Source organism: Symphodus melops, assembly GCF_947650265.1.
Source record: "Symphodus melops genome assembly, chromosome: 19".
NCBI lineage: Eukaryota > Metazoa > Chordata > Actinopteri > Labriformes > Labridae > Symphodus > Symphodus melops.
In genome coordinates this window covers 21609728-21635114 of record NC_136709.1, presented here as the reverse complement: position 1 = coordinate 21635114, position 25387 = coordinate 21609728, and the positions used below count along the sequence as shown (strand labels likewise).

Sequence of the window (25387 nt, the reverse complement as noted above, 5' to 3'; positions counted from 1 at the left end):
CCACCACGCGCTCCACGGTTTCATTTATGCCCAGAAAAGTACAAGAAATAAACTTTTACAGCTTGGAATCTTAAAAATCTACGCTGGTTGCCTAGCAACAGCGAAGGAGTCGAACGTCGTACGTAATAAGCGCCTCACGTTGCTGCTGCTGCCACCTGGTGGTGACTCCATGTTTACAACAAACGAAAAGTAGAGTGCAGACACTGCTTGACAAAGCATTTACTTAGCTATTATTTTTATGGTAAAGTTTTGTTTTTAACTTACAGTTTACTGAAAATGATTCAACCTCATCGTCTGAATTCTAACTATTATTTTAAATGTTCCCAAATAAAACTCCACAAGTGGTCGTAGAAATATGAAATGTTTGTATTTATCAGAGAAAATGTAATTAGAAAAATCTGTGATCACTGTTTTACAAAACCAGGTACAAAGTCGTTGGTACAGAAAACAAAGCGGACTTTTCAAATGACAGATTCTGTTTTAAATCACGTCGCTGGACACATTAATGTATTTTATACAAAAACATGACAGGCACTTAAATACTCGTTCATTCAATTATCTCTAGAGAGCCACAGTTAAAAGCTTTTTAGTATTTCAAACCGTGTTGGGAGTCAGATATCTTGATTCAGTAAATCATCATTCATCCTGGTCCCCTAATCTATCGTTGGACTAAAAACTGAACGTTTATCTATAACCTAACGCTGATCTGGGTCTACCCCGGGGTCTCCTCCGAGGTTGGATGTGCCCCAGAAGAACAGGAGGCATCCTAAATCAGATACCCGAGGGTCACAGTAAAATGGGGAGGATTTGCATTAAACTGAAATAACAGCGCAACATTCCTGCTACAATCCCAACAAAATAATAACACAAAGCTTCAGGGACTGACCACGATGAACATTCAGTTAAAAACGTTCACATTTCGCTGCAGACTGAACGTTCGGATGAAGACAGGTATGGCTTCGAGATACGCAGCTTTTAATCCCAGCTGGATGCAGCAAGCTTCCGGATTAAAGGAGTACGGGATGGATGGAAATCAGTTAGCGTCTAATGCTACAGCACAGAAACATTGAATAAATCAACGAGAGGGGAAACAAAGAAAAGCTCCAGCCTCTTCTCTTTAAACAAACTCGTCTATAATTAATCTTTAATGCTTTTGTTCCCACATGGAGCCAAAAGGACTGAAAAAAATGACGAGTGGATTAATGATCAGAAACTGAAGTGAAAAGAAATGTCCTGATTATGACACGTTGTGCTTTTTGTTGTTGGTGGATTATGAATATTGATGGGTTTATATTCTTCAAAAGGATAAAGATCGGGGCTTTGAATCTTTCATCTTTGGCTCTGGAAACTACAAATGTGCATTTTTCACATTTCATGGATCTAAACATTCCTCAACAACATAAACGAGTCTCTTCCTCAGTTTCATACCAGCTCCCATCCATCTGGAACCTTAGCGGAGAAATAAGCATAAATATAAGTGGAATTATTTGGACCGGGATCTTTTACCCACTGACGGGAATTTCAGGCATCCGCGGTGACATTCCTGAAGGAGTTTCAGATCAAACCTGGACGGATTCTGTAACGATCCTGAGTCAATCCAGCTGCAGTGAAGTGTAGACGGGCAGGACTGATGTGAATCAACGTTCAGAGACACTTTTCTTAAACTACCTTCATTGCAGGAACATTGAAATGTTTGCCTGCCTCAGCTAACATGTACCAGTAACCGACCAGTGGCGTGCATGGAATTCATTCTCAACAGTCTAAAGTGCTTTTGGTCTTTGCATCAGATTGACGAGTACTTCTTTGGATGTGATTAGGACGGATGCAGAAGCTCCAGTAAGGCTCCAACCGCTCCGAAGTAGCCCTGGAAAAAAAAAAGAAAAGAGGAGATTAGAACATGACATTAGAAAAGAAGACGCACATTAAAGTCTTCTCATGTCCAAGGAGTTGTTCACCTCGTGCTGGAGAAAGAGCGCCTTGAGCTGTCCTTTCGACCAGTAGTCCATGGCGTAGGCCAGCAGCTTCATGGAGAGCGTGTTCACTCGGAGGAAGTTTCCCACAAACACGACTCTCTCGATGTTCTTAGAGACGAGAGAGAAGCATGACGGCGTCAGTTTGATATTTTTAAACCACATGAACACAAGTGAAAAGCTCCTGACGTACGTAGACCCCCCCCCTCTTTCTTGCTTAAGGCTACAAAGATCTGACGCTTAATGCAGATGACCTCCTCTACGCCTTCATAGCCCTGTACAATGCTGCTTGATCAAGACGTCACAAGGCAGCACCGTAAAGAGGCTGAACGCACAGAGGAAACTGACAGCAGGGAGCGCGCCCTCGTCTGAAGCCTGTCACCTCAGGTTCACACACCTTTCATGGAACAGCAGCTCAAATATTTAGTGTCTCTATTTTGATGAAGGTTTCTCCGTCACGCTCGAACAACAGTTTTCTGTGTATAAAGGATCAAAACGCCTGAATCTTTCCTTCCCGGTGCATCGTGGCCTCCCTTTCCTCCACCCTTCTGTTTACCAACCTCATTGAGAGCACACATTCTGGTGATGGAGCCGATGTTGTTGGTGATGGTGACCAGCGTCGCCCTGGCCAGGTCCTCTTTGGACACCGACTCCCTCTTCTCTTTGGACATCATGTTGCCAAAACTGTCCAAGCAGAACACGAGACACATCACGTCAAGAAAAAACAGGCAACTCCTGGAGCACGACTCTTCCATTACAGATCTATCTGGAGGCTACATACACGGCTGTACTCATTTAGTGACTGTCCTACAGTGCTGTAAACCGCACCTTGAGGCTACAGCCCAGCCTGGCAGCCCAAACCTCTCATAGTTTCCTCCGTAGATGTCCCGGACCAGCTTGTCCACGCGGGTACTCTCCCCCTGAGAAGCCATTTCTAGAGCTTCCTCGAAAGTAGAGCAGCCGGTCAGCAGGCAACACAGGCCCAGAAAGGTCCCACCGCCGAGGCTGGAAACACACAGAGGTGACAAAATGCACCGTTAAACCACTGTTAAATTCAAGGCTAAAATTAAACGCACCTGACCACTTCTGAAACATGTTTCAGAACATTAAATAGACCCTTCAGTCTAAAGCATTCATTTTGTGTTCCTCCCTTAAGTCGCTTTATGTTAACGGCATCCAAGCAGTCCCGAGTGTCTTTCAAGGTCACCAGACGGAGAAGCCACAAGTGCAAACAAACCAAAAGAAGAAAGTAATACTTAAAGTCTCGCGAACAAAGAGATTGCATATCTTTAACCTCAGGCTGTCCTGTTACACGTTTCCTGTTTCTGCATACCTGAGAGGTCACTGACATGCAATGCAAACCAATATGTTAGATTATTCTTTTACGTATTAAAGGTCACATGATCTCCTCTTCTTCAGGTTAAGTAAGTCTCAGAGCTGCTCTTCAACATGTGTGAAGTGTGTTGTTGTAAATCCACTCTGATCCTGTGTTTAATCATGTCTATAAACCCCTCTATTTCAGCCCTGCTCAGAACAGGCTGTTTCTGTGTCTGTAGCTTTAAATATGTAAATGAGCTGTGTCTGACCACGCCCCCTCTCTGGAAGGGCTCGGGTGTACTCGCTGCTTTCTGGCTCCATGTCCTATTGTTTACGGTGAGAAGGCAGACTCAGAGGGCAGAACAAACACCTAGCTGTGGGAGTGTCACCCACCTGGGGGAGGGGCTACTGCCCTTTGTGATGTCATGAAGGGAAAATCTCTTCATAGACGGACTAGAGACACGTTAGAGGAACATGGAGAGGTGTGACCTATAATAAAAGTGGTTGTGTTTGCATAACATTTATCATATTTGAAAAGACTCTTTGTAAAATGACAGAGAAATCTGAAGACACACTAATCGACAAATCAATATGTCAACATGTCCACTGAGAGCACAGTGAATCTTCATCATTGATTATTACCTGGTCCCTGTCACTCGTTTGTAGTTGTTCTCCGAGTAGACAGCCAGGATGCTGACCCCAGACCCGATGTTGACCAGCAGCAGAGGGTAGGGGTTCTCCAGTGTGTAAGGCTTCTGGGCGCAGAGATCCGGATCAGTGGGGTTTTCAAAGTAGTAGCACTCCGAGGGGCCGCTGGACACCACCGAGTCGATGTACAACACTCCCCGAATCAAGCAGTCCAACTCATCCAGCTTGTGGAGCTGCAGGTCCGCCATCTTTAGTTTTGTGTAAGAGCAAAAGAAAACAAGGATAACATGACTGACGGGATGTGGTCAGAACAACACACAGGCAGGAAACTGGAGTGGGAGGGGAAACACACGAGGGGCGAAGAAAACAGGAACCTTCATGATATATATAGAACTGATAGATAGATAGATACTTTATTGATCCCGAGGGAAATTCAGGGGTTTTTTTTTTCTGACTGAATATATAAATCAGTTGTGATTTAATTTACAACAATGCAGATCATTTCTTGCCTGAAATAAACGATGTAATCATTCAGTTTGATGATGATGTCACACTTCAAACTTTTCTCCCTTGAACATCTCGAGCCTGTAAAAGAAAACAAAAACAGAACTGCAGACCCACCGTGCGGAAATCTGACTCAAACTTGTACGCCCCTCCTCCCGTGGCGCAGAGGGTCGTGTGGAGGCTGGAGAAGTGCTTGTTGCGAGCCATCTGCAGGAAGGCCGGGAGGTCGTGCGTGGGGAAGCGAATGAAGTGCAGGTTGCCCGTCCGGCCGCACAGTGTCAAGTCGGGCAGCTCCAGGTGCACGTCCCTGATGCCCGTTTTCGCATACGCGACGTTGGAGGTGAGGTAGCGCCGGATGCTCTTCAGGTTTTCCACCTCTTCCTGCTCCTCCTCTGCCGTGATGTCTTTGGGCTCGAAGTACACCAGCTTCACAAGAGTGCCTCCGATGTCCATCCCAAACCAGGGAAAAGCTGCAATATCCAAGACAATGCATGCAAAAAAATGTAACCGGCCAACATATTGTGCACATTTAAATCCTTGAGGTGTACATGGAGGGACCAGGTGTCTTTGGTATATTATACATGGTTATTTGTGTTTTCATTTACAGCAACGACTACATTCTTTACGTAGAGCCAGGACAGATGACGTTTAACAAACGATACATATTTATATTTAATATATTTTTTGGGGGTGTTTTAGCCTTTATTGGATAAGACAGTTGAAGGAAGAAAGAAATGCTGGGAGGACTGGACATGTCATTGTCACCCCCTCCATGTTCCCTTAAAAACCACGCCCCCCGCCTATTTAATTTTTTATTTTAAAGGGATAATGTACATTTAAAAAATAAATAAATTAAAATGTAAATATGCCAAATCTTACAGAAGGCTTCCTTTGCATGCACGAGCGATGTTGGTCCAGAAGCGGACCTCAGCTCGTCGCTTTGAATGCGGGCTCGTGCACGCAAGGAGTAGAGAACGAGCAGGGAGACAAGGGAGGCGTGTGATTGGTCCATCAGATTGGTACCTCGTGGCAGACATTGGTCGAAGATTTTACAGACTTACAAACTGACACAGATGACGGATTTTCTTTGTTCCTTTTTCAGAGAACCTGAGTTATTAATTCCTGTCAGGACCTAAAGACAATTTGAATTTTGAAGTGTTTCTGGAGGAAATGACCCACCCTACCTTTAAGTTGTGTTGTATGCAGATTTCATGCATCTCTGTCTTGTTTACATATGGATCGTTTGTGCTGCTATTTTATTATCATATATTGATTGATAATGTGGAGGCTGCTGACTGTATGCATCCTCCTCTGAGAGCAGGATAAATGTCTCCACCTGAACAACACAGCAGTGTTTACTGTCTGAACTGAGCAGAACAATAGATGAGTCTGATGTCTCATCGTTGGCCGACATGATGAGAAACCTGCAGCAGCTTCAGTACAGTGTGTACCGAGCGCGCCATCTTTGTTGCAAACGGGTCCTGTCTATTTCCTGCAATCACTCGATATTACATCGTTATACCAAACGCAGACGCATTTTATACATTACATTTTTCCGTGAGAAATATGCATATTTAATATTTTTCTTCATAATAAGTGACTGCCTTTTTGAATGGGGGGGAAGCTTTTTTTTTATTTCATTAATTTCTGACAGCATGCAACGGAATTATCCCAGTAAATACACCCAGCCCCACGCTCGTAACGGTTACACCTACGCGGCCTTGTTTTCTTCACCGAGTCACTCCGAAGCCTCGACGTCGAGTTGGAGGTCCGCCGGTCAGACGCGGACGTTCCCGCGGGAACAGACGCCTCATCGTCGGGCTTCTCCGTGTCGGACCGCGGCTGCTTCGTGGGCGTTTCGTCTTCATCGATACCTTCATCGTCGCGTTGATGGCCATTGAACGCCATTAAAATCACCGAAATAACCACATAAATGCTGCAGTTTGTAATAAATTAAACCACTTAATGATTTAAACGAACGGTTCTGTGAGCTAGCTAATTAGCTAGCTAAGTAGCTGTGTCGTTATAAACGGACGGTGTTCCATGTCCGCTGTCAAGACAGGGCTGGGCGGGGCTAATGGTGTGATTGAAGGGCGCCAGAGCCAATCAGAATGTGAATGCGCCAGCCAAGCAGAAAACAGTTTAAAAAGGCTGATGTCACATTTTTCTTATTATGCAAGGATTCATGCCAAAAATAAAAAGAGCAACACTTCACAGTCCAAAGACATCTTACCAGAAATACATGTACAAAATCTCTCAGTATATAACCCCTGTAAATACCACCAAACCCTTTATTTATTAGTCTGTAATTCACATGTATATTACACTACAAACACAATACAAAAACACAACACAGGGACATTTTACAAGAGATTAAAGATTAGATTTCATGAATATATTTGGGTTGCTGTAGCTCAGTCTGGGGGGGGGGGGGATCAGGTTTGGGAACCAGAGGGGCACCGTTCCAAGTCTTAGTCAGGACTAAACTATAGAAGATGGTCTGATTGAGTACGTGAGCAAGGCACCGAACCCCCATCAGCTCTACTGGCACACTGTGTGTAGCAGCCACGCTGATGTTAACAGATGCTATACATTTTACACCATTCAATCTAACTCCCAGTTAACACACTTCTGAACATACAGGCACAGTTTCATTTAATATTAAACCAAAGAGATTCTGGACTCCTTTCCAAAATACCCTTATGTTTTTATGGGAGTGCTCTTATGGCTTTATGTTAGGGATGTACTAACAACCGTGCTCTGTGGAACCAAAGCTATTGGAGAAAGCTGGGATCATGTAGAGTAAATATAAGCTTTTTGGAGGGGGGGCGGTAGCCTAGTAGTTAGTGCGAGTGACCCATGTAGTCCTCCGGGCGGGTTTCACACTCGCTCCCTCACTCGACCACTGTCCAGACTCTAATGAAGGCATTAAAAAGCACAAAAATAATCCTTTAAAAAAAAAAAAAAAGCTTTTGGTCGTCTTGAAAGTAATTCAGCATGCACATTCAAAATAAACTGTTTAGTTTCAGGTTTCTTTACGCGATTGTCCAGTGCAACAGCTAAAACTTGAACAAAGATGAAACATCTTAATGTGCAAAAAAAAGAAAAGAAAATTTCAACACAATGCATAAAGACATTATCATCTAATCTCACAGAACATGACACTTGTTTCTATTTACGGGAGGAAATAAAATGTAATCTCAAACATTTAGACGGGAGTCTGAAAATGTAAATGGCTTCACTAGAGTGGGTTCTTTAAGGACCTTTAAGTGCAGCAAAGGTTTTTATTCACAAGTAATGTTTACACATACAACACGCTCATATTTTCTTTTCAAACATCAAAACAGAAGCACAAAAAGCTCTGTGAATTATGCAGCTTGTGATTTGAACATATGAGGAGACGAACATGACCGCGTGTTTGGACTACGAACAAAGAGATGCACCAATCAGATGCTGATACTAGGCCGGGGGTCGGGGATCGATTACGACGGGGCAAATCCTGGGGATATATTGAAAAAAAAAATCCAGGTTTTAATCCACATGTGCATAATACGTCGGGTTTCGCATCATGTCAGGCTGCCATTTTGCTCAAAGACGGCGTCATAGAGCTTCTCCTCCTGCTGCTGCTATGAGGGAGCTTAAGTGTCTGCTGCTCGGTTTCATTTCACACTTGCTGTGCCAACATGTCCGACGGAGCTACTACAGGCTTAAATGGGATATCAGCTCTGAGAGAGCACCTGTCAATACACAGATCTGATTATTATAGCCTCCCACAAACACTGATGTTTTCTTCTTCTCACTGTGAGGCATACAGCCGGCTGACCGCCTCCTAAAATCCTCCTCATCTGGTTGTTCACACGTACACGTCACAGAGAGAGATTGGGGGGGGGGTATCATGGGAAGGCACAACAGAGTCATACTGAGAATATCTGCCTTTCTATCAGTGCATTCACACATCTCAGCTCAGTAATCCCCTGAAGCCTGGAAGAGTCTGATTGCTGCATCCTCACTATGACACACAGTTTAAAAAGTGCAGTTTGGCTCACTGATTCTTTGAGTGCATCATTTCTAAGACAATTCGGGAAGCTTTGGAATGACACATTTCTCCTTATTAAAATACATATTCCGATATCTTTATATGCTTCTCTCTATATATATATGTTTATGTACAAATAAATACAGACGATGCCCTCGCATCATTAAAAGCCAATTGTCCCACTATACAGAGGATTCTCCACAGCCTATAGATCCAGTTAAAATAATCAGGTCCTCTGCAGACTAATCCTCCTCCCTGGATAGACGCCAACAGTCTTATCTTCAAAGTGCTTATCAGACGAGTGCAAACATTTCCATCAGGAGCGCGGAGGTTTGTTCTGCCTTTCCGAAGCACATCAGTAAATAACCTGAGATCCCGACCCGTAGCGATGGAGTCCTCGAACTAAAACACAAAGGGTTAATTTGGTTTCCAACAGTTAAATCATGAAACGCAGACGTGTTATTAATGACACGATCAAAGGTCTGTCCAGTCAGCTATTATCATTACTACTGTGGGTAATCATTAAACAGCTGCCCAACGCTGTCCCAGCCTGTGACTACAATAAGGCACAGAACCCTCCAAGATCCTTCTTCCAAAGCCCTTAAAGCCTAATCCTCTCTCCCTTAAAAAAGCCATTAAATCCCCTTAATTCTTAAACTTCCACGCCATCAGCAGCGCAATGGCCCCGACTCCTGCAGCCACCATGTACTTCGTATTAGCTGGTAGCGTGCGAGGGGCCGTTTTCTCCTCTGAATCCTGCGGCGTCTTCGGCTCCTGGGAGACATCGGCAGGTGCCGTCTCAGAGGACGGGTGGTAACTCTCGCTTGAAGGCGTTTTTACATCCGACGCAGCATCCGAAGGGTCTGAGGACGCCGGCGGGGCGGAGTTCATCTCTTTGGCTGCTTCACCGTTGACGTTTTGAGCTTGTGGCGTGGAGTTTTGTCCAGCCATGTTGAGGATAGACGGCTCCCCGGACACGTGCACCACGTTCTCGAACACCTCCTGCGCCCCCAAACTCTGAGAAGGAGAATCGTATTGGTTTTCCTCCGGTTCGTTGTGGTTATCAGCGATGCCGTTCTCCACGCATGGCGGTGCGGAGACTGAATTCACGGCGGTGGAGCTGGCAGCCGAGCACGCAGGAGCGTCGGGAGAGGTCACAGTGTCTGGAGCGGCTTCACTATATTCCAGACGCTCACTGTCACCCGAGTACGGCTCCTCAGGTGGGCTGGGTGCACGCATGGTCGGGGCGTCACCACTTTGTGGACAGATGCTGATGAGTTGGCCGGGTTTGCTCAGACACTCGCTGCCGTCATCACGGAGAGTGGCGTCCCTCTCAGCAGCGTGCAGCGGGGAGACCGTCGCTGCGGATTCTCTCCGAGGGCTTTCAGCGGTCTGCAGGTGAAAGAGACACAACAAGTCAAGGTAATTAAAAAGGTGTTTTCCTAGAAGTAAAATACAGACTCGTCCCCTCTGGGCCTCCGTACACGAGACTGTGTCTGCACAGAGCCCGTCCTCTGAGTGGGGAGGAGTGAGGATGTAAGGATACAACACACTGACTGGATGTCATTCAGACCGGTGAATATGACACAACAAGGACGCAGCAGCAAAGAAGAGAAAGTACAAACAGGAAGCAGATACAGCTCCTTCTAAACGAGGATGAACCTTGGGTTGTGGAGCGGTGGAGCTGCTGTCTGTTAGCAGTTAGCGGTTAGCGGTTAGCTGATATACTCGGGTAGCTTGCAGTTAAACGTGCACACCAGTCTGAATGTTGTGTCTACAAGCTGCAACAAACATTTCTACTGACGTCACCCTTTAAAACTCACACAGTATGTGCAATGCATTTTATTTAAATGAGCCCGACTTCATACTTCCAAACACCGAAGTCTTCACTCAGATTGTGTTTTTATTTGCAGTTGTATTTTAATGTTTTTTTCTTTAGGTTTGCTCCTGTTATGGGAAATTTTACTCCACTTGTACAACGAAGGTCTCAAAGAATCGGTCATATAAAATGGATCTGAAATGTCTTAGAATACGACATGCACAGCATATTGGGTGTTTTGTTTCCCATCATTTCATTCCCTTTATCTCCTTCTCAGCCTTGGGAGATGGTAAATAGTCCTGTAGTGTCTTCTCTCACACTCGGGGAGAGATGGCGCCCTGCCAGGTGGGCAGTGGCTCTATGTGGCGTGATGGGGGAGTGATCTGTGTAATGTGATGGAAATGTATAAGTTTACATGTTTGCCTTTTCTCTGGGCCTCACTGTGTGAGAGAGGGGTCTTCCAACGCTGATTCTGCCTTTGAATAAATGTTCACTGAGACCAGATCGATCTTGGGGTTCCTTTCTGAATAGATCTTTATTTTCACTCTTTGGGAAAAATTCCACAACACTCCTCTCTCAATCCCGTCTCGCCTTTTCTGAAGGAGGCTCAGAGGTGAACGTCTCTGTTTCTTATTAAACGTGTTGTTTTCCTTTCTTGGATAAGAAGAAAGCTGAAGAGAAACAGGAGCTGCAGCGAAGGGCCTTTTACATATTTCAGGACTCACCTCTTGAGCAGGGGGTTTCGATGTCTCTTCCGGCTCCAGCGCCGCAGCAGGAGGGGTGGTGTCCTGGACCGGAGGCTTCTCTGGGGTCATTGTAGTGACGGGAGCAACATCAGTCACGTCTGCGTCGTTGGACTCAGTTGGAGAAGGACTCCGGGGCGGGCCGAGCTCGGTGCTGGTGGATGTTTGGAGGTCCGAGCAGGGTGGAGTTTCACTCTGCTCCACAGGACAGGACGGTTGAGGAGCCTCCACAGAGTCGACCAACGCCTCGCTCTGTCCTGCACCCGCCTCATCAGGAATCACTTCATCCCTGCCGGAGATCTCCTGGACGTCTGATTCAGAGTTTTCCACAGGCTCCCGGTGAAAATTAATCTCCCTCCGAGGCGACCTGACTCCACTTGCCTGAGAGCGTGGCGTTGCAGGAGAAGGGGGAGGTGTTGACGGAGGAGGTGCCACTTCAATCTGAGCCGCCTTTGGAGGCTCGGCGACGGGCTCAGGTGGCGGAACATCCTCAGGAACGCCGGCCGCTGAGCTCTGCGGGGCCGTGGGCTGCACGGGGATTTGTAGAGGCGGCGATGGCTGGGCGGCTGGCTGCTGCGGAGGAGCAGCTGGCAGAGAAACAGCCGGCTGACTGTCTCCAGCGCTCTCTGGCACAGGCGGATGATTGGCAGATGGTGCTGGATGGACGTGTGCCCGGACGACTGTCGTTGGAGGGGAGCTGGGGTTTGAATCTGGGGCAAAGCAGACAATGTTATTTTAATCTGTTAAAGCCTGAAACCATTCATGAAGTCAGATCTCATTTAATTAGGTGTTTGTATGTCGGACTCTGATGTCCTGTGAACATTGTGTTCATATCTCTGCATGAAGCTGATTCATAGAAATGCTTCGTGGCTGCACTAAGATTCAGCGTGACGAGTGACTGACTTGCTGACTCACTGCTGGCTCCTCTCAGAGCGTCGTACTCGGCTCTGATCTCGGCCGCGATCGTCCAGTGCTCACACGCCTCGATGGCTGCGATGAACTGCTCCGGCCAGTTCTCCCTTCTCTTCAGACAGTCCAGGAGAAGCACCATGCCGTCATGGTTCCCGTACGTCTCTCTTTTGGCCTCGATGTTTTCCTGAAGAAAAAATAATATATCTTAGATGACACTGAAAATGTGCAGCTGCTGTCCTCGCTGATAATCAACAGGAGATGACCATGACGTATTTCTGCTGTGTCTGTTTACTGTTGATCTTTTTGCTTTCGTTGGATAGGACAGCTGAGGAGAGAGTGAGGGACGGCGTGCAGCAAAGGGCAAAGGTCAGCCTCGAGCCCATCATAACCACGAGGCCACACGGCGGCCCCCGACGCTGCTGCACTTTCTCATAAAGGTAAAATCTGTGCAGATTATTAAAATAATCCTTCAGGACCTGATACCAAAAATAAACTTACTCTGTCGTGATCCGTCAAACAAGGCAGATGAGGCATTATTTGTCTGACTTTCACCGTGGACACGATGGTCGGCATGTTTCGCCGCAAGTACCCGTTGTACAGTTTGTCTCTGGCGAAAGACATCTGTGAACGAAGGAAGCAGAGAGAGCACAAAGTTAGTGAAGATAGAGGTCACACAAAGGTCACACTGTCACTCTGCACAGGTCATACACTCCTCATGTGTCTTTAACCTCACGAGATGTGAAAGTACCTGAAACACTCCGGAGTGGTTAAAAACACATGAAGGGGATTTTTTACACAACGAAACTGAAAGTGAAAGTGAAGAGGAGCCACGTGGCTGCCGCTCAGGAAGAGACAGGAAATGATTTCCTTTTTCTTTTTCCTTTTAGGTTTCATCATTTGTTCATCACACACAGATGTAAAGATTTATTTATGCCTTTAATCCAGAGACAGGGCGGGGGGGTCGGACTCGTGGTCGCTCGCTTTGAGGCCCGTTACACCTCGGCCATCATGAAAGCAGCTATCTGTGCTCTTAATTTACACAAAGGACCCGACATGTAAAGAAACAACTTTTAGAGGAATATGCATAAATGACGTGCACGAGGAAACACACGGCGCTGCGGGGGCGATTACAGAGTCGAACAGAATCAGCTTCAAAACGGTTCACTTTATTTTTAGAGGGAGAGTTAAGTGACTCACACGGCCTCAAACCTTTTTATTTGGTTTTCTATTGGAGGGGAAGACGAGGCTCGCCGTGGATTTCAAGGTTGCAGCCGTCTGGCAGGCTCGGACTCGTTACTCATTAATCACCTGCACACTCCGGTTTAATATCTGAACTGTCAATAAGCACCAAACACACCGAACACATTCCTCTTCTCAGGGTCAGACAGAGAGCGATGTGTTGAATACACCTTTAAGCCTTCAGTTTGTTTGTATGTAAACAATCAGGGGCAGTAATCTGGAGTCAGGGGGATAATCCGTCGTCACAGCTCAACCGTGTCCGATGGGACGGTGCGTTCAGGTTTAGTGTAAACGTGGGACAGGACGGGACGGGACAGGAGCAGCGTCTGAGAGCAGAAGAACAAAGTCTTCCTCGCTGTATCATTACCTCACCAGGTTAACACACACACACACACACACACACACACACACACACTCACTCACAGTCCGTGTTCATACAGAGCTGAGGTCTTTAGCTTTGTATGGACTCCTGCACGTCGATCTCTCCCCACAGTTTCTGACTCTTTTCGCCGTCAATAATAATAATAAAAACTGTTACTGCCGTTAAAAACTTCTGCAAGAGTGAACGTGAACGGACAAACAGAAACAGAAAACAAGAGCAGGAAGAACACCTTCAATGCCAAGTAATACTTCAATAAAAAAATATTTATACAATCGTAATTTTCAGCATTTTTCGCCTCCTCATGTCGTTCTTTGTGTTCCTCTGTCTCTCAGTGAGCCATGTTGGATGTTTGGGTCATAAATGTGTCCGTAAAGTTTTTAATATGCTTCTCAATTCAGCTCGATGTTTTTCTTATAAGTCATAATTATAATTTCCTCAGCAGGACAATAAAAGTGCATCTTATCTTGTAAGCTGTTGCGCTTCCAAATAAGGTCATACAACACTGCAGAAAAGTCTGATAGCAATATCCTCTTGTGTATGTTTACCTGGCTAATGAAGCGGATTCTGCTGTGTGACGAGTGCGTCAGCGTTGAAGGTCAAATATTATTAAATCTTCTCCTCCATGTTCCTCTAACATGTATCTCTAGTCTACAAACCCCCCAATGATGAGAAAAGTCTGTCTTCTGCCTGCTCCACTTTTCAGAAAATGTGTGCTCAAACAGGCCGTTTCCCTTCATGACATCACAAAGGGCAGTAGCCCCTCCCCCAGGTGGGTGACACTCCCACAGCTAGGTGTTTGTTCTGCCCTCTGAGTCTGCCTTCTCACCGTAAACAATAGGACATGGAGCCAGAAAGCAGCGAGTACACCCGAGCCCTTCCAGAGAGGGGGCGTGGCCAGACACAGCTCATTTACATATTTAAAGCTACAGACACAGAAACAGCCTGTTCTGAGCAGGGCTGAAATAGAGGGGTTTATAGACATGATCAAATACAGGATCAGAGTGGATTTACAACAACACACTTCACACACATGACTTTAGAGACTTTAAATTAGCTGAAGACGAAGACGATCAAACATTTTTAATCACAACGGCTGATGGCAGGCGAGAATTTCATTTGACTGCAGTGTTTTCCTCTGAGCAGAAAAGCGCTTGCATGAAGCGTTTGTAAGGCCAGTAAGATGTTCAGAGGCGCCGCTAGCCTAGTGGTCAGTGTGTGCGCCCCATGTACAGAGGCTTTAGGCCTCGAGAACGGCTCAAATCCGACCTGTGGCTCCCTTTCCTGCATGTCGTTTCCCTCGCTCTCTCCTTTCTTTAACGTGGCCCTAAAACTCGGGCGTAGGATTAGATTGAAAAAGAGCAGATTTATCATAAGAATTCAGATTCATTCTAGTAGACGGAGGACTCAGGCAGGATCAGCGATTCAAGTTTACGCCTGTGAGCAACATGAGGAGAAGTGTGGAGAGATTGCAGATTAACAAGACAAGGAAAGTAAAGTGAAGTGAGCAGGAAGGGGGAGGGAGGGAGGGGGGGGGGCACCTTCACACGAGCCCAATGAATGACCTCTAAACTGGCAGTCCTTTAACTCGCCAGTCTCCTTGACCTGCCAAAGACTCTGGATCAAATGACATTCATATCAGATCAGATCATAAAAAAGCTGCAAGGCTGCAAGAAGTGAAAGTCAAGAGTCTCAGAGTGGAATGAGGAAATGAATTCTTGAGCAGAGAAACTCCTCTCTCTCTCTTTCTGAGGAGGTTAGAGTGACTTTAAAGAGGCAGCACACGATGATTAAGACTCATATTAACATATGAATGATCAAAATATGATGCAACTACGACTTTTTAGTGGATTTAAGAAGGTTGAAAGGACCAAATAAAAGCTGCGCACACGGATAATGTAGTGAAGAATCACAATGTGTGAAGAAAAGGACAAACAGCAGGAACACATATTCATGTGACTAAGACAGCAGTTCAAACATATACACAAGGTACTTTGACATTAGTAAATACAGCTCAACCCAACTAATGTCATCGCCATTTTCTTTGCAAACGTCGACTAAAAAACTCAGTTTGACACATTTCTAGATTAATTTATCTTTCTTTAAAATGGTGATATCATGCAGTTAGTCCTCACCTTTCGTGTTCGGGTGTCCTGAAGCTTCGTGACTCCTCTGAGGCTCCTCTCCTCTCACTGAACACCGACCTGCGCCGGCTCCACTGTCAGGACACATCTGCGCAGCGCTGTCCGGGGGCCGCTCCGCGTTCTGCCTTCCCATTGGACCACAGCGCCGTCAGTCAGCTAGCGCACCAATGGGAATGAGATGATTCGTCAAAGAGGGGCGGGGTCGGGATTAATCTTGACCTCCCACCCCTCAAACGTGACATTTCCTTTGCTCGGCGATTTCTGGTTGACATCTGTCTCTAATCCCTGATCCTAATCCGTTCACATGGACACACACACACACACACACACACACACACACACACACACACTGAGGGAGAGAGAGAGACTGTTATTAGATTCCCCTCTCCCATAACTCTAATAACATTATATTCTGATGAAATTAAGATATTCTGATGAAATTAAGATATTCCACATGACATGAGATCATCCTGGAGCACTGAGGATATATTCTCTCTCTCTCTCTCTCCCTCTCTCTCTCTCTCTCTCTCTCTCCCTCTCTCTCTCTCTCTCTCTCTCTCTCTCTCTCTCTCTCTCTCTCTCTCTCTCTCTCTCTCTCTCTCTCTCTATATATATATATATATATAACTTCAGTCTTTTCTCTGTCTGATAATTTACAACACATTATAATGTCTGTATCAGAAGAGGTAGATAGATAAATAGAATTTTTATTTTATTTTAATGGATATAAAATATTTGGATTAAAATCTTAAAGTGGGATGACAGTGAAACAGTGAAGAATGTCCAACATGCATCTAAAACAGTGAATGCACTCATCATTATATTTTAATATTTGAATGAGCAGAACACATTTAAATGTACTAATCTGCATGTAATCACCACTAGCCCGTGTAAACAGCTGCTGCAGAAACATTTATGTTTAATCCACATTTCTTCACACGCGGCTCTGAGTTCACTGAGAGGGATTTAGTGACATCTAGCGGTGAGCTCGCAAACTGCAGCTGACGGAAACCGCTCCTAAGAGCCAGCTTTACCAATTAACGTTGACTTTACATGATGTATAAAACTTTGTATGGATACGATGTGTTTCTGAAGTTTAAGTCATTTAAAGTCTTAGTTTATTCTGCTGAGTACTGAGCTTGTTTCTCACTATGTGGCGCTGGTTTGTCCCATCCAGGCTTCTGTAGAAACACTTCGCTGCTTTTCGGGAGAAATCTGCGACTTCTCAGGATGAAGAACTCATTTGAAGGTAACACAACAACAGTTGTCCTGACTTTCATGTCACTAGAACCACGTGAAATCATTACAATGATAATTATATTCTGCTTTGGTCGAGAAATTAATCTATATCTTGAAACACTTTTCATTTAAGACGAGAGAGTCCCACCTGTGAAATTAGACAGGCGAGCTGCTGACACACCTGGGGGGGGGGTCTTCAACACTGAAGAGGACGTGTGACCTTTGATGTTTAAATACAGTGTGCAATCTGACGTCAGATCAGGAAATGAGTCAAACAGAGCTCTGACCTGTACTCCTTTCTGAACAGAAGGTGGCGCCACCTCTCCACTCACTGTGTAGTGAGAATGTGCAGTAATGTGTAGCATGCATTTAAAGAATAATAACAGCAGCCGGACATTAATCTTATATGATGCATAACACAGACAGTGATCTGAGTGATGGGAAGAACTGGAGGATTATGAAAGGTTGTTTTGATCTCTAAGGATTAAATGCTCTTCTTTTCCTGCATGTGTGTCTGTAAACACTTCATATATTATTGCATTATATATTTATTTTGGGGACAGGACAGGAGCATTGTACCCCCAAGCATTGTAGATTTTGAATGTTCTGTGTTCAGTAAAATGATGTGTCTAAGAGGAGCGTCCGGTGTGAACTCGACCAGCTGAATGTTTCTCCTCCAGCCTCCTGCTGTTTCTGCAGACAGTCAGAGTGAGCTGACTGAGAGAAGGCAGCAGGATATAATCAGGAGAATTCACCTGGAGCCAGTGGGAGGGGCTTGGGGGGGGGGGGGGGGGGGGGGGTCTCCCGCTGTGAAGTGTGTGTGAACAGCCAGAGCAGGAGAATATCCAGAGGAGTCCTCGCCTTGTAAAACCTGCAGATGACTCTATTCCACCGGGACGCCTGACGCCACAGGGAGCGTCACACGCTCATGATAAAATGATTCAAGAATGAGTTAAAAGCAGAATGTTTAAAATCACCTTTGTGTGGTTAAAAACCCGAGCCTTGTAACTCTCCACGCAGCTGAATAACAAACGGCAAAAAACTATTAGTGAGTCCTTCTTGACTCCAAACCTTTCAAATCTGTGAAAGTGAAGGAGAGGGAACAAATGAAAGCACAGAGACGGCCTGAGGCGAGCGGCGGCAATCGGTCACGGTCGAGTGAGGAGGAGAAACATGGTGCACGTCTCAATAAAAGAGCAGGACGGCGTCCTATTCACAAACCACCGAACGCAGCTGGGAGGAGAAAAACAGACGAGCAAGATTCTCCCTTCTGAATGTTTTCACCCAGAATTCAGCAGTGATGAAGGTTTGAAGACGTGAAGTATTCACATCATTAACTTCAGTAGAAGAATCAAAGTCACTGCATGCATTGGAGGAACATTATTGACCTGCTAAAAGTTCCCACACTCTTTGTCTGGTGTCTCCTTTGTCATATCTTTCATTTTCATTGAAGTTTATGCAGCTTAAAAAGTCTGCAGAGGGACATGAAGGTTTTTTATAAGTTTTCATTTTCATGGGCATGAAAACAGGCATCTGACAAAGTCGCCTGACGAGCTGATCAGCTGTCATCTGATGATGGGAGCGACAGCGGAGTGGATCTAAGCAGCAACCTCAGGAGTTGATAAATGAAGCCGATGTAGAAGTTAAAAATCCTGCAGTACCTGGAGTGTCCACTAGAGGCTGGCTGCAGCAGCACAGGAAGTCACATACACACCCATTCAAACAGCCTGTTTTTACAGCAGACATGAACATGTTTACAGCCTGCTTCAAAAAACCAAATAGGTGTGATTAGCTCATGTCTCCATCCACACACACTGTACGGGGGGGAATGTTTTGATGACTCAGCAGTTTTGATTGGATGAAGGATCAGAGTTATTCACAATAAGGCGTGTAGCTGAGCTGATTGACAGGTGGGCGCCGTGTAACGGTTTAAAACCCGCCTCAGCTCTCAGCCTGTCGTTAGCTTGACTCAGAGTTAGCCTGAGACAGCATTTCCAGCACGGAGACCGCCATCCATGGGACTCCAGCGCCCCCTGCAGGGACACACAGGGGACTCCAGCGCCCCCTGCAGGAACACACCTGGGGACTCCAGCGCCCCCTGCAGGAACACACCTGGGGACTCCAGCGCCCCCTGCAGGAACACACGGGGGACTCCAGCGCCCCCTGCAGGAACACACCTGGGGACTCCAGCGCCCCCTGCAGGGACACACAGGGGACTCCAGCTCCCCCTGCAGGAACACACAGGGGACTCCAGCGCCCCCTGCAGGGACACATGAGGGACTCCAGCGCCCCCTGCAGGGACACATGAGGGACTCCAGCGCCCCCTGCAGGAACACACAGGGGACTCCAGCGCCCCCTGCAGGAACACACAGGGGACTCCAGCGCCCCCTGCAGGAACACACAGGGGACTCCAGCGCCCCCTGCAGGAACACACAAGGAACTCCAGCGCCCCCTGCAGGGAAACACAGGGGACTCCAGCGCCCCCTGCAGGAACACACAAGGAACTCCAGCGCCCCCTGCAGGAACACACAGGGGACTCCAGCGCCCCCTGCAGGAACACACAAGGAACTCCAGCGCCCCCTGCAGGGAAACACAGGGGACTCCAGCGCCCCCTGCAGGAACACACAAGGAACTCCAGCGCCCCCTGCAGGAACACACAGGGGACTCCAGCGCCCCCTGCAGGAACACACAGGGGACTCCAGCGCCGCCTGCAGGGACAAACGGGGGACTCCAGCGCCCCCTGCAGGGACACACGGGGGACTCCAGCGCCGCCTGCAGGAACAGATTATTGGGTGTAGCACTACTTCCTTTCTCTGCTTTGCTGTTGTTGCCCATCTTCGCTTCTGTTTTCCTTTTTGTTGAACAAACAATGGGGGCATTTTCCCTTCAGCAGGACGCCCTCCCAGTGGCGCGTGGACTCCTGTAGTGTTCGACATTTCCTACCACTGGAATGTAATTTTCTTGACATCGCTCAATAGCTGTTTATGTTCTCCTGCCTTTGAAACAGAGCCGACCTATAACCTGCATGGTGTTTTTACATGTATGAGTCATCCAAGAGCCTGATCATAGAAGCACTGAGACGTTCAGACAGACGCACTCAGCAGACAATCAGCTCGGGGTCGAGACACTTTACTCGTCTTTACACAGAGCGCTGGAGTGAGCCGAGTCCGGATACAGATGTGTTGGATGTAAAGAAACCAAACATCTTCCACCGTCACTCGAAACACAGGCCGAACTGTTTACATTGATTTTAATGTTATCAGAGGTTCAAAGGATGGAGACATCGCAGCCTGAGAAGCTGAGATAAAGCCTGTTATGTAATGTTGTGAAATGCAGCCAGTGTTTGGTTCATTTGGCGATTTGAGCATAAAGCCGGCATAGAGTAAATGAAAATGCCTCTGGGGGATAAAGTCCATAAGGTCCCGTTTCAAAGAGGGGTGGGGGGGCTGCAATGTTGTAATGTATGCCGGCTCGGCCCCTCATTTCGAGCAGGAGGAGGAGGAGGAGGAGCTGCCTGATTAAAACCATCTCATTCATCTTTCATACAGTCGCTGAGTTTCTTTATATTACAGGTTAAAGGTCAGCCGTCTCTTTTAAAGAAGCTGAAGCTGATGAACTTCTCACCGAGCTCTGAACTCTGACGGTTCAAACCCAGCGTCTGAATGAGAAGAAAGAGCGGGTCGGGCTCGATAAGCGGAAGGCGAATGGAAGAGACAAGGTGTGATTTAATGAAGCTCCTCCAACCTGCACACGTTTAGTTCAGTGACAGGTGTGAGCCGTCTGTTTTAAACATTTTACTTTTCACTTTGGCTGCACGGTGGCTCAGTGGTTAGCGCTGTCCCTGCACAGTGAGCAGGTTGCTGGTTTGAATCCCTGTCAGTCAGGAGCCTCTCTGCATGTTCCTCCCCTGTGCATGGCTCCGGCTTCCTCCCACAGTCCAATCACATGCTGCTTAGCTTACCTGCTGACTCTAAATTGCACGTATGTGTGAATGTGAGGTTGTCTCTGTATGTGGCGCAGAGTCCACGGTGTTCTCTGCATCTCGCCCAATTACAGCTGGGATTGGCTCCAGCTCCCCCGCGACCACCAATGGAGGGAAAACAAAGAGTAACGATGGACGGATTAGTCTCTGGATGAGAGTCTCTCTCTCTGACAGGTTGTTTTCACAGTTTCTTTGTCATACAGGTGTCTGTCAGCCTTTGTGAAATCCTCCCACGGTGGAGATAAAAATACACGGCGGGGTAAAAATCTTGGTGACCCGGGGGCAGGCTGGAGAAGACACGCTGCTCTTTTGTCAATGAATTAATGATGTTCACGTCCACCGTCACACCGAAGAGCTTTGCGTTTTTCTCTCTTCAACCTGTAACCTTTCTTTTCACTCAGGCTGACTAAAATGTCAAATCTGCCGGGGCGTCGCAGCCACAGGCGGCCGCTGCTTCCCTGGTAAACACACAGAAGACTAAAAACGGGTTTATTTCCTCGACCTCCCCTGAAAGGTCGCAGCGTTGACGCAGGTGATGGCGGTGTGGAGCGACTGAGCTTCATCAGACCAGGAGACTGGATTTTTTTTTTTTTAATGAGTTACAGGTGAAAAGGTGATTCTACCACACAGAAATCAAAATGAAGTGAGGGGTGCCTTACAACCGTCTCCCTTCTCTGGTCCAGACAAATCCAGAACCAGGACCAGAATCTAAACTTGTAGCTTCACATCGCATGACACAGAACGAGCAATAAAAAAAACTATTAAGTGATCATCTAAATAATCAGTGAGGAGCCGGCCGTGTAAACACAGCTCTGACAACCCCCCCCCCCCCCACCACCACCCACCCTTAAGCCCCGCCTCAAACAGGCCCTTTCTCTTTTTACCTTCCTGTGTTGTCGTTTCTCTATTCTTGTCATTTAATTCATTTTTATTTTTTCCCCAATATTCAGTGTTTTTATTGCACTGCTCGTACTAAGATATGATCTGATAGTTGTATTTGACCTCCTGTGCAGCTGGATTAGTTGTGATTTAATATGGAGGAATGATCTGTTTGCACAGTGCGGGTCAACTCCTCTATTAAATTGATGCCTGAGATTCAGATGCTGCTTTTGAATGTCATCTGTGATTAATGAAATGGTTTTTTTCGAGCCTCTGTGGAGAAAAAACAACAAACAAAAAACAGAGCAGTCCATGTATGACAAGGTTTTAATGTCCACTTTATACATCACACACACAGTCAAAAAGCTTATACAGTATATTTACATGGCATCATGTGTGGAAGGTGTTTTACTGGATTCTGCAGGCAAGAACGAACAAAACGAGTTGGAAACGTTTTACATCAAAGTGTGTCTAAATCTAATCAAGCTCACGAGAGCACACGGGGTCTGCACTGCGGGGAAACCAACTAGAAAACCAGTTACAGCTAAAAAAAAGACACTTTCACAACTGCTCCACTACAACATCTTCTCTTCTCTCTCCCACGGAACCGGATCCTGCTCCTCCTCGACGTGCGTATTCCTGCGCCCTGTCCAAAAGTGCTCCACGTCCGGGATGGTTTTCTCCTTGTTCCCTGAGACCGCGTTGGCGACGTCGTTGGCTCCGACTTCCGTTCCGTTTCCCTCCGTTTTGGGACACTTGTTGTCGTCCGAGAGGTTCTTGGAGCCTCTGCAGGTCGCGATGAACCAGATGGTGATGAGTCCTTGGCGCACGTCGTCGTACATGGTCATCAGGATCACCGGAGAGAGCGAGCTGCATGCGTAAAGGAGGACCTGCGCAAAGATGATCAGACCCACAGGAGGTTTGTTGTAGCCAAGTCGGATCCAGGTGAAAGTCCCCCACTCTGGCAGCAGCGTGAGCCCCAGGACGCCGCTCAAACACAACAAAACCAGGGTAACTTTGCTCTGGTGCTGCGGGCAGGGCGCGTGGTTCACCGCAGCGTGGAGCGTTTTGATGTAGTAGGCGATGGTGAAGATGACCGGCGCCACAAAGGCTGCAGTTGGATAAATCTTGTAGAACACACTCATGAAGTCAGATGCGCAAACTGGCATCTCAGAGACACAGATTTTGTCGCGTCCGTGCTCCACCAAAGAGGCGAAAAGCATCTGAGGAAGCGGAAGCATCATGGACACGATCCAGATGAACGTCAGGGCTCCGTGGATCCACGTCGGGCTGGAGAAGGAGCTGGGGACCAGCAAGGTGTGTCTGGCTCGAGTGGTAGCAGCAAGGATTAAAGTCTTTGCAACCACACATGAGTGCTGGAACCAGTCCGTGGTGCTGCACAGAAAGCTCCCCAGGGTCCAGGTCTGTTTGTAGTAGGTGACGGCGCGCACGGGGGCGCACAGCAACAGGATCACCAAGTCCGTGAAGGCAAGAGAGGCGAGGAGCGCTTTCACCTCGGAGCCTTTTCCGTGTCTAAAGTCACGGATGAAAATCAGCAGAACGAGCAAATTCCCAACTGCTCCAGAGATGCAGATCCCGATCAGGATCACGGGCATGGCTGTTCTGGTGTCCTCCCCCTGGAGAAGTTGAACTCCTCCAACGAAGTCGAAAAAGGAGACATTTGCTGGTCGATTAACATCCATGTCTTCACTTAGTGTGACTTAGAGTTCCAGCTCCAAACTTATCAACAGGTGAAATTCTCTGTTTTTCTTTTCCACGTCTCTGCGCAGATGTTTGGTCCTCCTGGAGTGAAGAAGAAAACCCGCGAGGGAGCTGTCCAGGACGCCGCGGTGCTGAAACGCTGCTGACGGGCTCGTGATGGCATCAGCGAGTGAGAGAGCGGGCTGCCAGGTAGGCTATTTCAATGCTGCCATTTAGCGTCGTCAAGCACTCACGTCACTTCATCAGTGTGGCTCCAGGCTGCAGCCACAACCAAATGTGAGCGCAGCGTGATGCGACTTACATCTGAAACCTCCGAGGGATCCCGGCTGCCTCATCAAAGTGACACATTAGACAGAAAATAAAAACGTTTTCAGTGAATAAAAAAAAAAACTAACACGTGGATTGCATGCAGTCCAGCCACTGTTAAATAATCACATAATGCTGCAAAAACATGGAATAAAGAAAATGAAAACAGAGGCATGACAAAGAGGAAAAACATCCTGTAAAGATATTTAAAATGTCAGAGTATCAACTCAACAACAAATATCTGAGGTCAGATCCATATGGATTATTGATAGATTGAATGTTCTGTTATGACCACGTGAAGCCTCAGGAACTCTTTAGTTTGGAGTATAAATACCCAGAGGTGTGTGTCCAGACTTTAGACTTGGGGGGGCCCAAACAGGGTTCCTTACTTATGCAGTGGTGACACACACACACACACACACACACACACACACACACTCGATTATATTTCATTGATTTACTTTTTTTATTTTCACTATATCTGCTTTTAAGTAACACAAAAGATGTTGACATTTCAATCTTGAAGAAACAGAGTGGGATTTTCTGGCACACCGTCACCAGCTACCACGGTGCATGGAGAAACACTTATATATTATATTATATATATATATATATATATATATATATAGTATGAAGATGAACTTTATTGAGAAATAAGACCTTTAAGGAGTTATGGATGTATTTCTCTCTGGTACGTTTTCAGCCGTTTGGTGTTGAAAGCTTTATGAAGGTGGATTTGTCACTTTGTTCAGACTCTGTTTGATATGCTCAGCATCATGTTCACAAACAACTTTAAATGAAGCACATCATGCCCTGTTTAAATCGAGGCTTTCAAAGAGCCTTTCATTGATTGGAGTGTGAATAAATTAAGTGAAAAAGTGACGTTTCCAGCTGATTATCTGCCTGATACGTTGACCCTGACGCTGAGGTGCTTGAAGCCGACTCCAGCACACGGCGAGGTGTGTTTACTTGACTCGCTGAGCTTCTGGATGATGAAGGGGGGAGTGAGGGGGGGGGGGCTGGGGGGGGTGACTGGTGATGACAGGGAGGGTTGTATATCTAGAGGTGAGGGTGCCCACTCAAATGCTGTCACCTTCTCTAAGAGGGCCGGTTGCTAGGAGACCGGAGCTACCATCACAGTATGGAGCGAGGAAGATGTGAGGCGTCATGAAGCACTGTGAGATCGAAGTGCTTGAAAGCCTCTCTGGAGCTTCAGATCTAATGAATGAATCGTTACAACGCAGTGATTACAGACAGGAGAAATAAGCTCTGGGGGTATTTAGAGTGATAGTAGGAGCAGGGGGCCGTCTGTGCCGTGTGCAGCAATCAGGGATAATTGATCTGTTACGGACAGTACCGAGCTAAGAATAAGAATCAGGCTCATTAGAGACCACTGATCCGCCTGGAGAAAAACAAAGTCTGAATGTACTCACACTGACTGTGTGTCTCTGCTGGGTGTCCACATGGCAAGACCTGCAACATATTTTCACAAGTTTAGGATTGATTGTGAACTTGTAAGTTGTAATTGGTAAAGTTGTTCAGCAGTCG

The 25387-nt window shown here is 46.7% G+C and overlaps 4 protein-coding genes across 8 annotated transcripts in view; 1 reads left to right on the top strand and 3 right to left on the bottom strand.

Moving 5' to 3' along the window:
- The window catches only part of rab11fip5a (RAB11 family interacting protein 5a (class I)), a 67604-nt gene that overhangs the window by 748 nt on the left and 41469 nt on the right, over positions 1-25387 (top strand). For both annotated transcript variants that reach the window (XM_079369761.1, XM_079369760.1), the window contains exons 2-3: positions 16889-16960; positions 23602-23722. The gene's annotated coding sequence lies outside the window, so the exon portion shown is untranslated. The remainder of the gene's footprint in view (positions 1-16888; positions 16961-23601; positions 23723-25387) is intronic.
- On the bottom strand, positions 346-6527 carry pank2 (pantothenate kinase 2). 3 transcript variants are annotated; one of them, XM_079369805.1, is made up of 7 exons: positions 6155-6527; positions 4557-4909; positions 3930-4183; positions 2832-2975; positions 2531-2654; positions 1956-2081; positions 346-1864 (listed from the first exon to the last, which is right to left on the bottom strand). In XM_079369805.1, the coding sequence occupies exons 1-7, from the start codon at positions 6345-6347 to the stop codon at positions 1814-1816; spliced, it is 1245 nt and encodes a 414-aa protein (XP_079225931.1). In that variant the 5' UTR covers positions 6348-6527; the 3' UTR covers positions 346-1813. The 3 variants fall into 3 exon arrangements, with proteins under 3 accessions (XP_079225931.1, XP_079225930.1, XP_079225932.1); XM_079369804.1 differs by having other exon boundaries at positions 2799-2975; positions 6155-6525; XM_079369806.1 differs by lacking the exons at positions 4557-4909; positions 6155-6527 and adding an exon at positions 4445-4544 and having other exon boundaries at positions 2799-2975.
- Positions 6713-15875, bottom strand: mavs (mitochondrial antiviral signaling protein). 2 transcript variants are annotated; one of them, XM_079369786.1, is made up of 5 exons: positions 15703-15875; positions 12448-12570; positions 11941-12133; positions 11020-11747; positions 6713-9867 (listed from the first exon to the last, which is right to left on the bottom strand). In XM_079369786.1, the coding sequence occupies exons 2-5, from the start codon at positions 12568-12570 to the stop codon at positions 9121-9123; spliced, it is 1791 nt and encodes a 596-aa protein (XP_079225912.1). In that variant the 5' UTR covers positions 15703-15875; the 3' UTR covers positions 6713-9120. The 2 variants fall into 2 exon arrangements, with proteins under 2 accessions (XP_079225912.1, XP_079225913.1); XM_079369787.1 differs by having other exon boundaries at positions 11953-12133.
- On the bottom strand, positions 22121-23606 carry LOC306840487 (G-protein coupled receptor 151). The gene has a single exon (XM_079369818.1). The coding sequence runs from the start codon at positions 23512-23514 to the stop codon at positions 22387-22389; it is 1128 nt and encodes a 375-aa protein (XP_079225944.1). The 5' UTR covers positions 23515-23606; the 3' UTR covers positions 22121-22386.

Excerpts from the sequence above, each read along its gene's own strand:
- pank2 (XM_079369804.1), bottom strand. The coding sequence starts at position 6,347 with ATGGCGTTCAATGGCCATCAACGCGACGATGAAGGTATCGATGAAGAC. Across the intron at positions 2,655-2,798 it reads GGCTGGGCTGTAGCCTCAAG|TTTTGGCAACATGATGTCCA; the intron begins GTGCGGTTTACA and ends CTGCTTGGACAG. Across the intron at positions 2,082-2,530 it reads GAATGTGTGCTCTCAATGAG|AACATCGAGAGAGTCGTGTT; the intron begins GTTGGTAAACAG and ends CTCGTCTCTAAG.
- mavs (XM_079369786.1), bottom strand. The coding sequence starts at position 12,570 with ATGTCTTTCGCCAGAGACAAACTGTACAACGGGTACTTGCGGCGAAAC. Across the intron at positions 12,134-12,447 it reads GTTTGACGGATCACGACAGA|GAAAACATCGAGGCCAAAAG; the intron begins GTAAGTTTATTT and ends TTTTTTCTTCAG. Across the intron at positions 9,868-11,019 it reads CGAAACCCCCTGCTCAAGAG|ACCGCTGAAAGCCCTCGGAG; the intron begins GTGAGTCCTGAA and ends TTTCACCTGCAG.
- LOC306840487 (XM_079369818.1), bottom strand. The coding sequence starts at position 23,514 with ATGGATGTTAATCGACCAGCAAATGTCTCCTTTTTCGACTTCGTTGGA.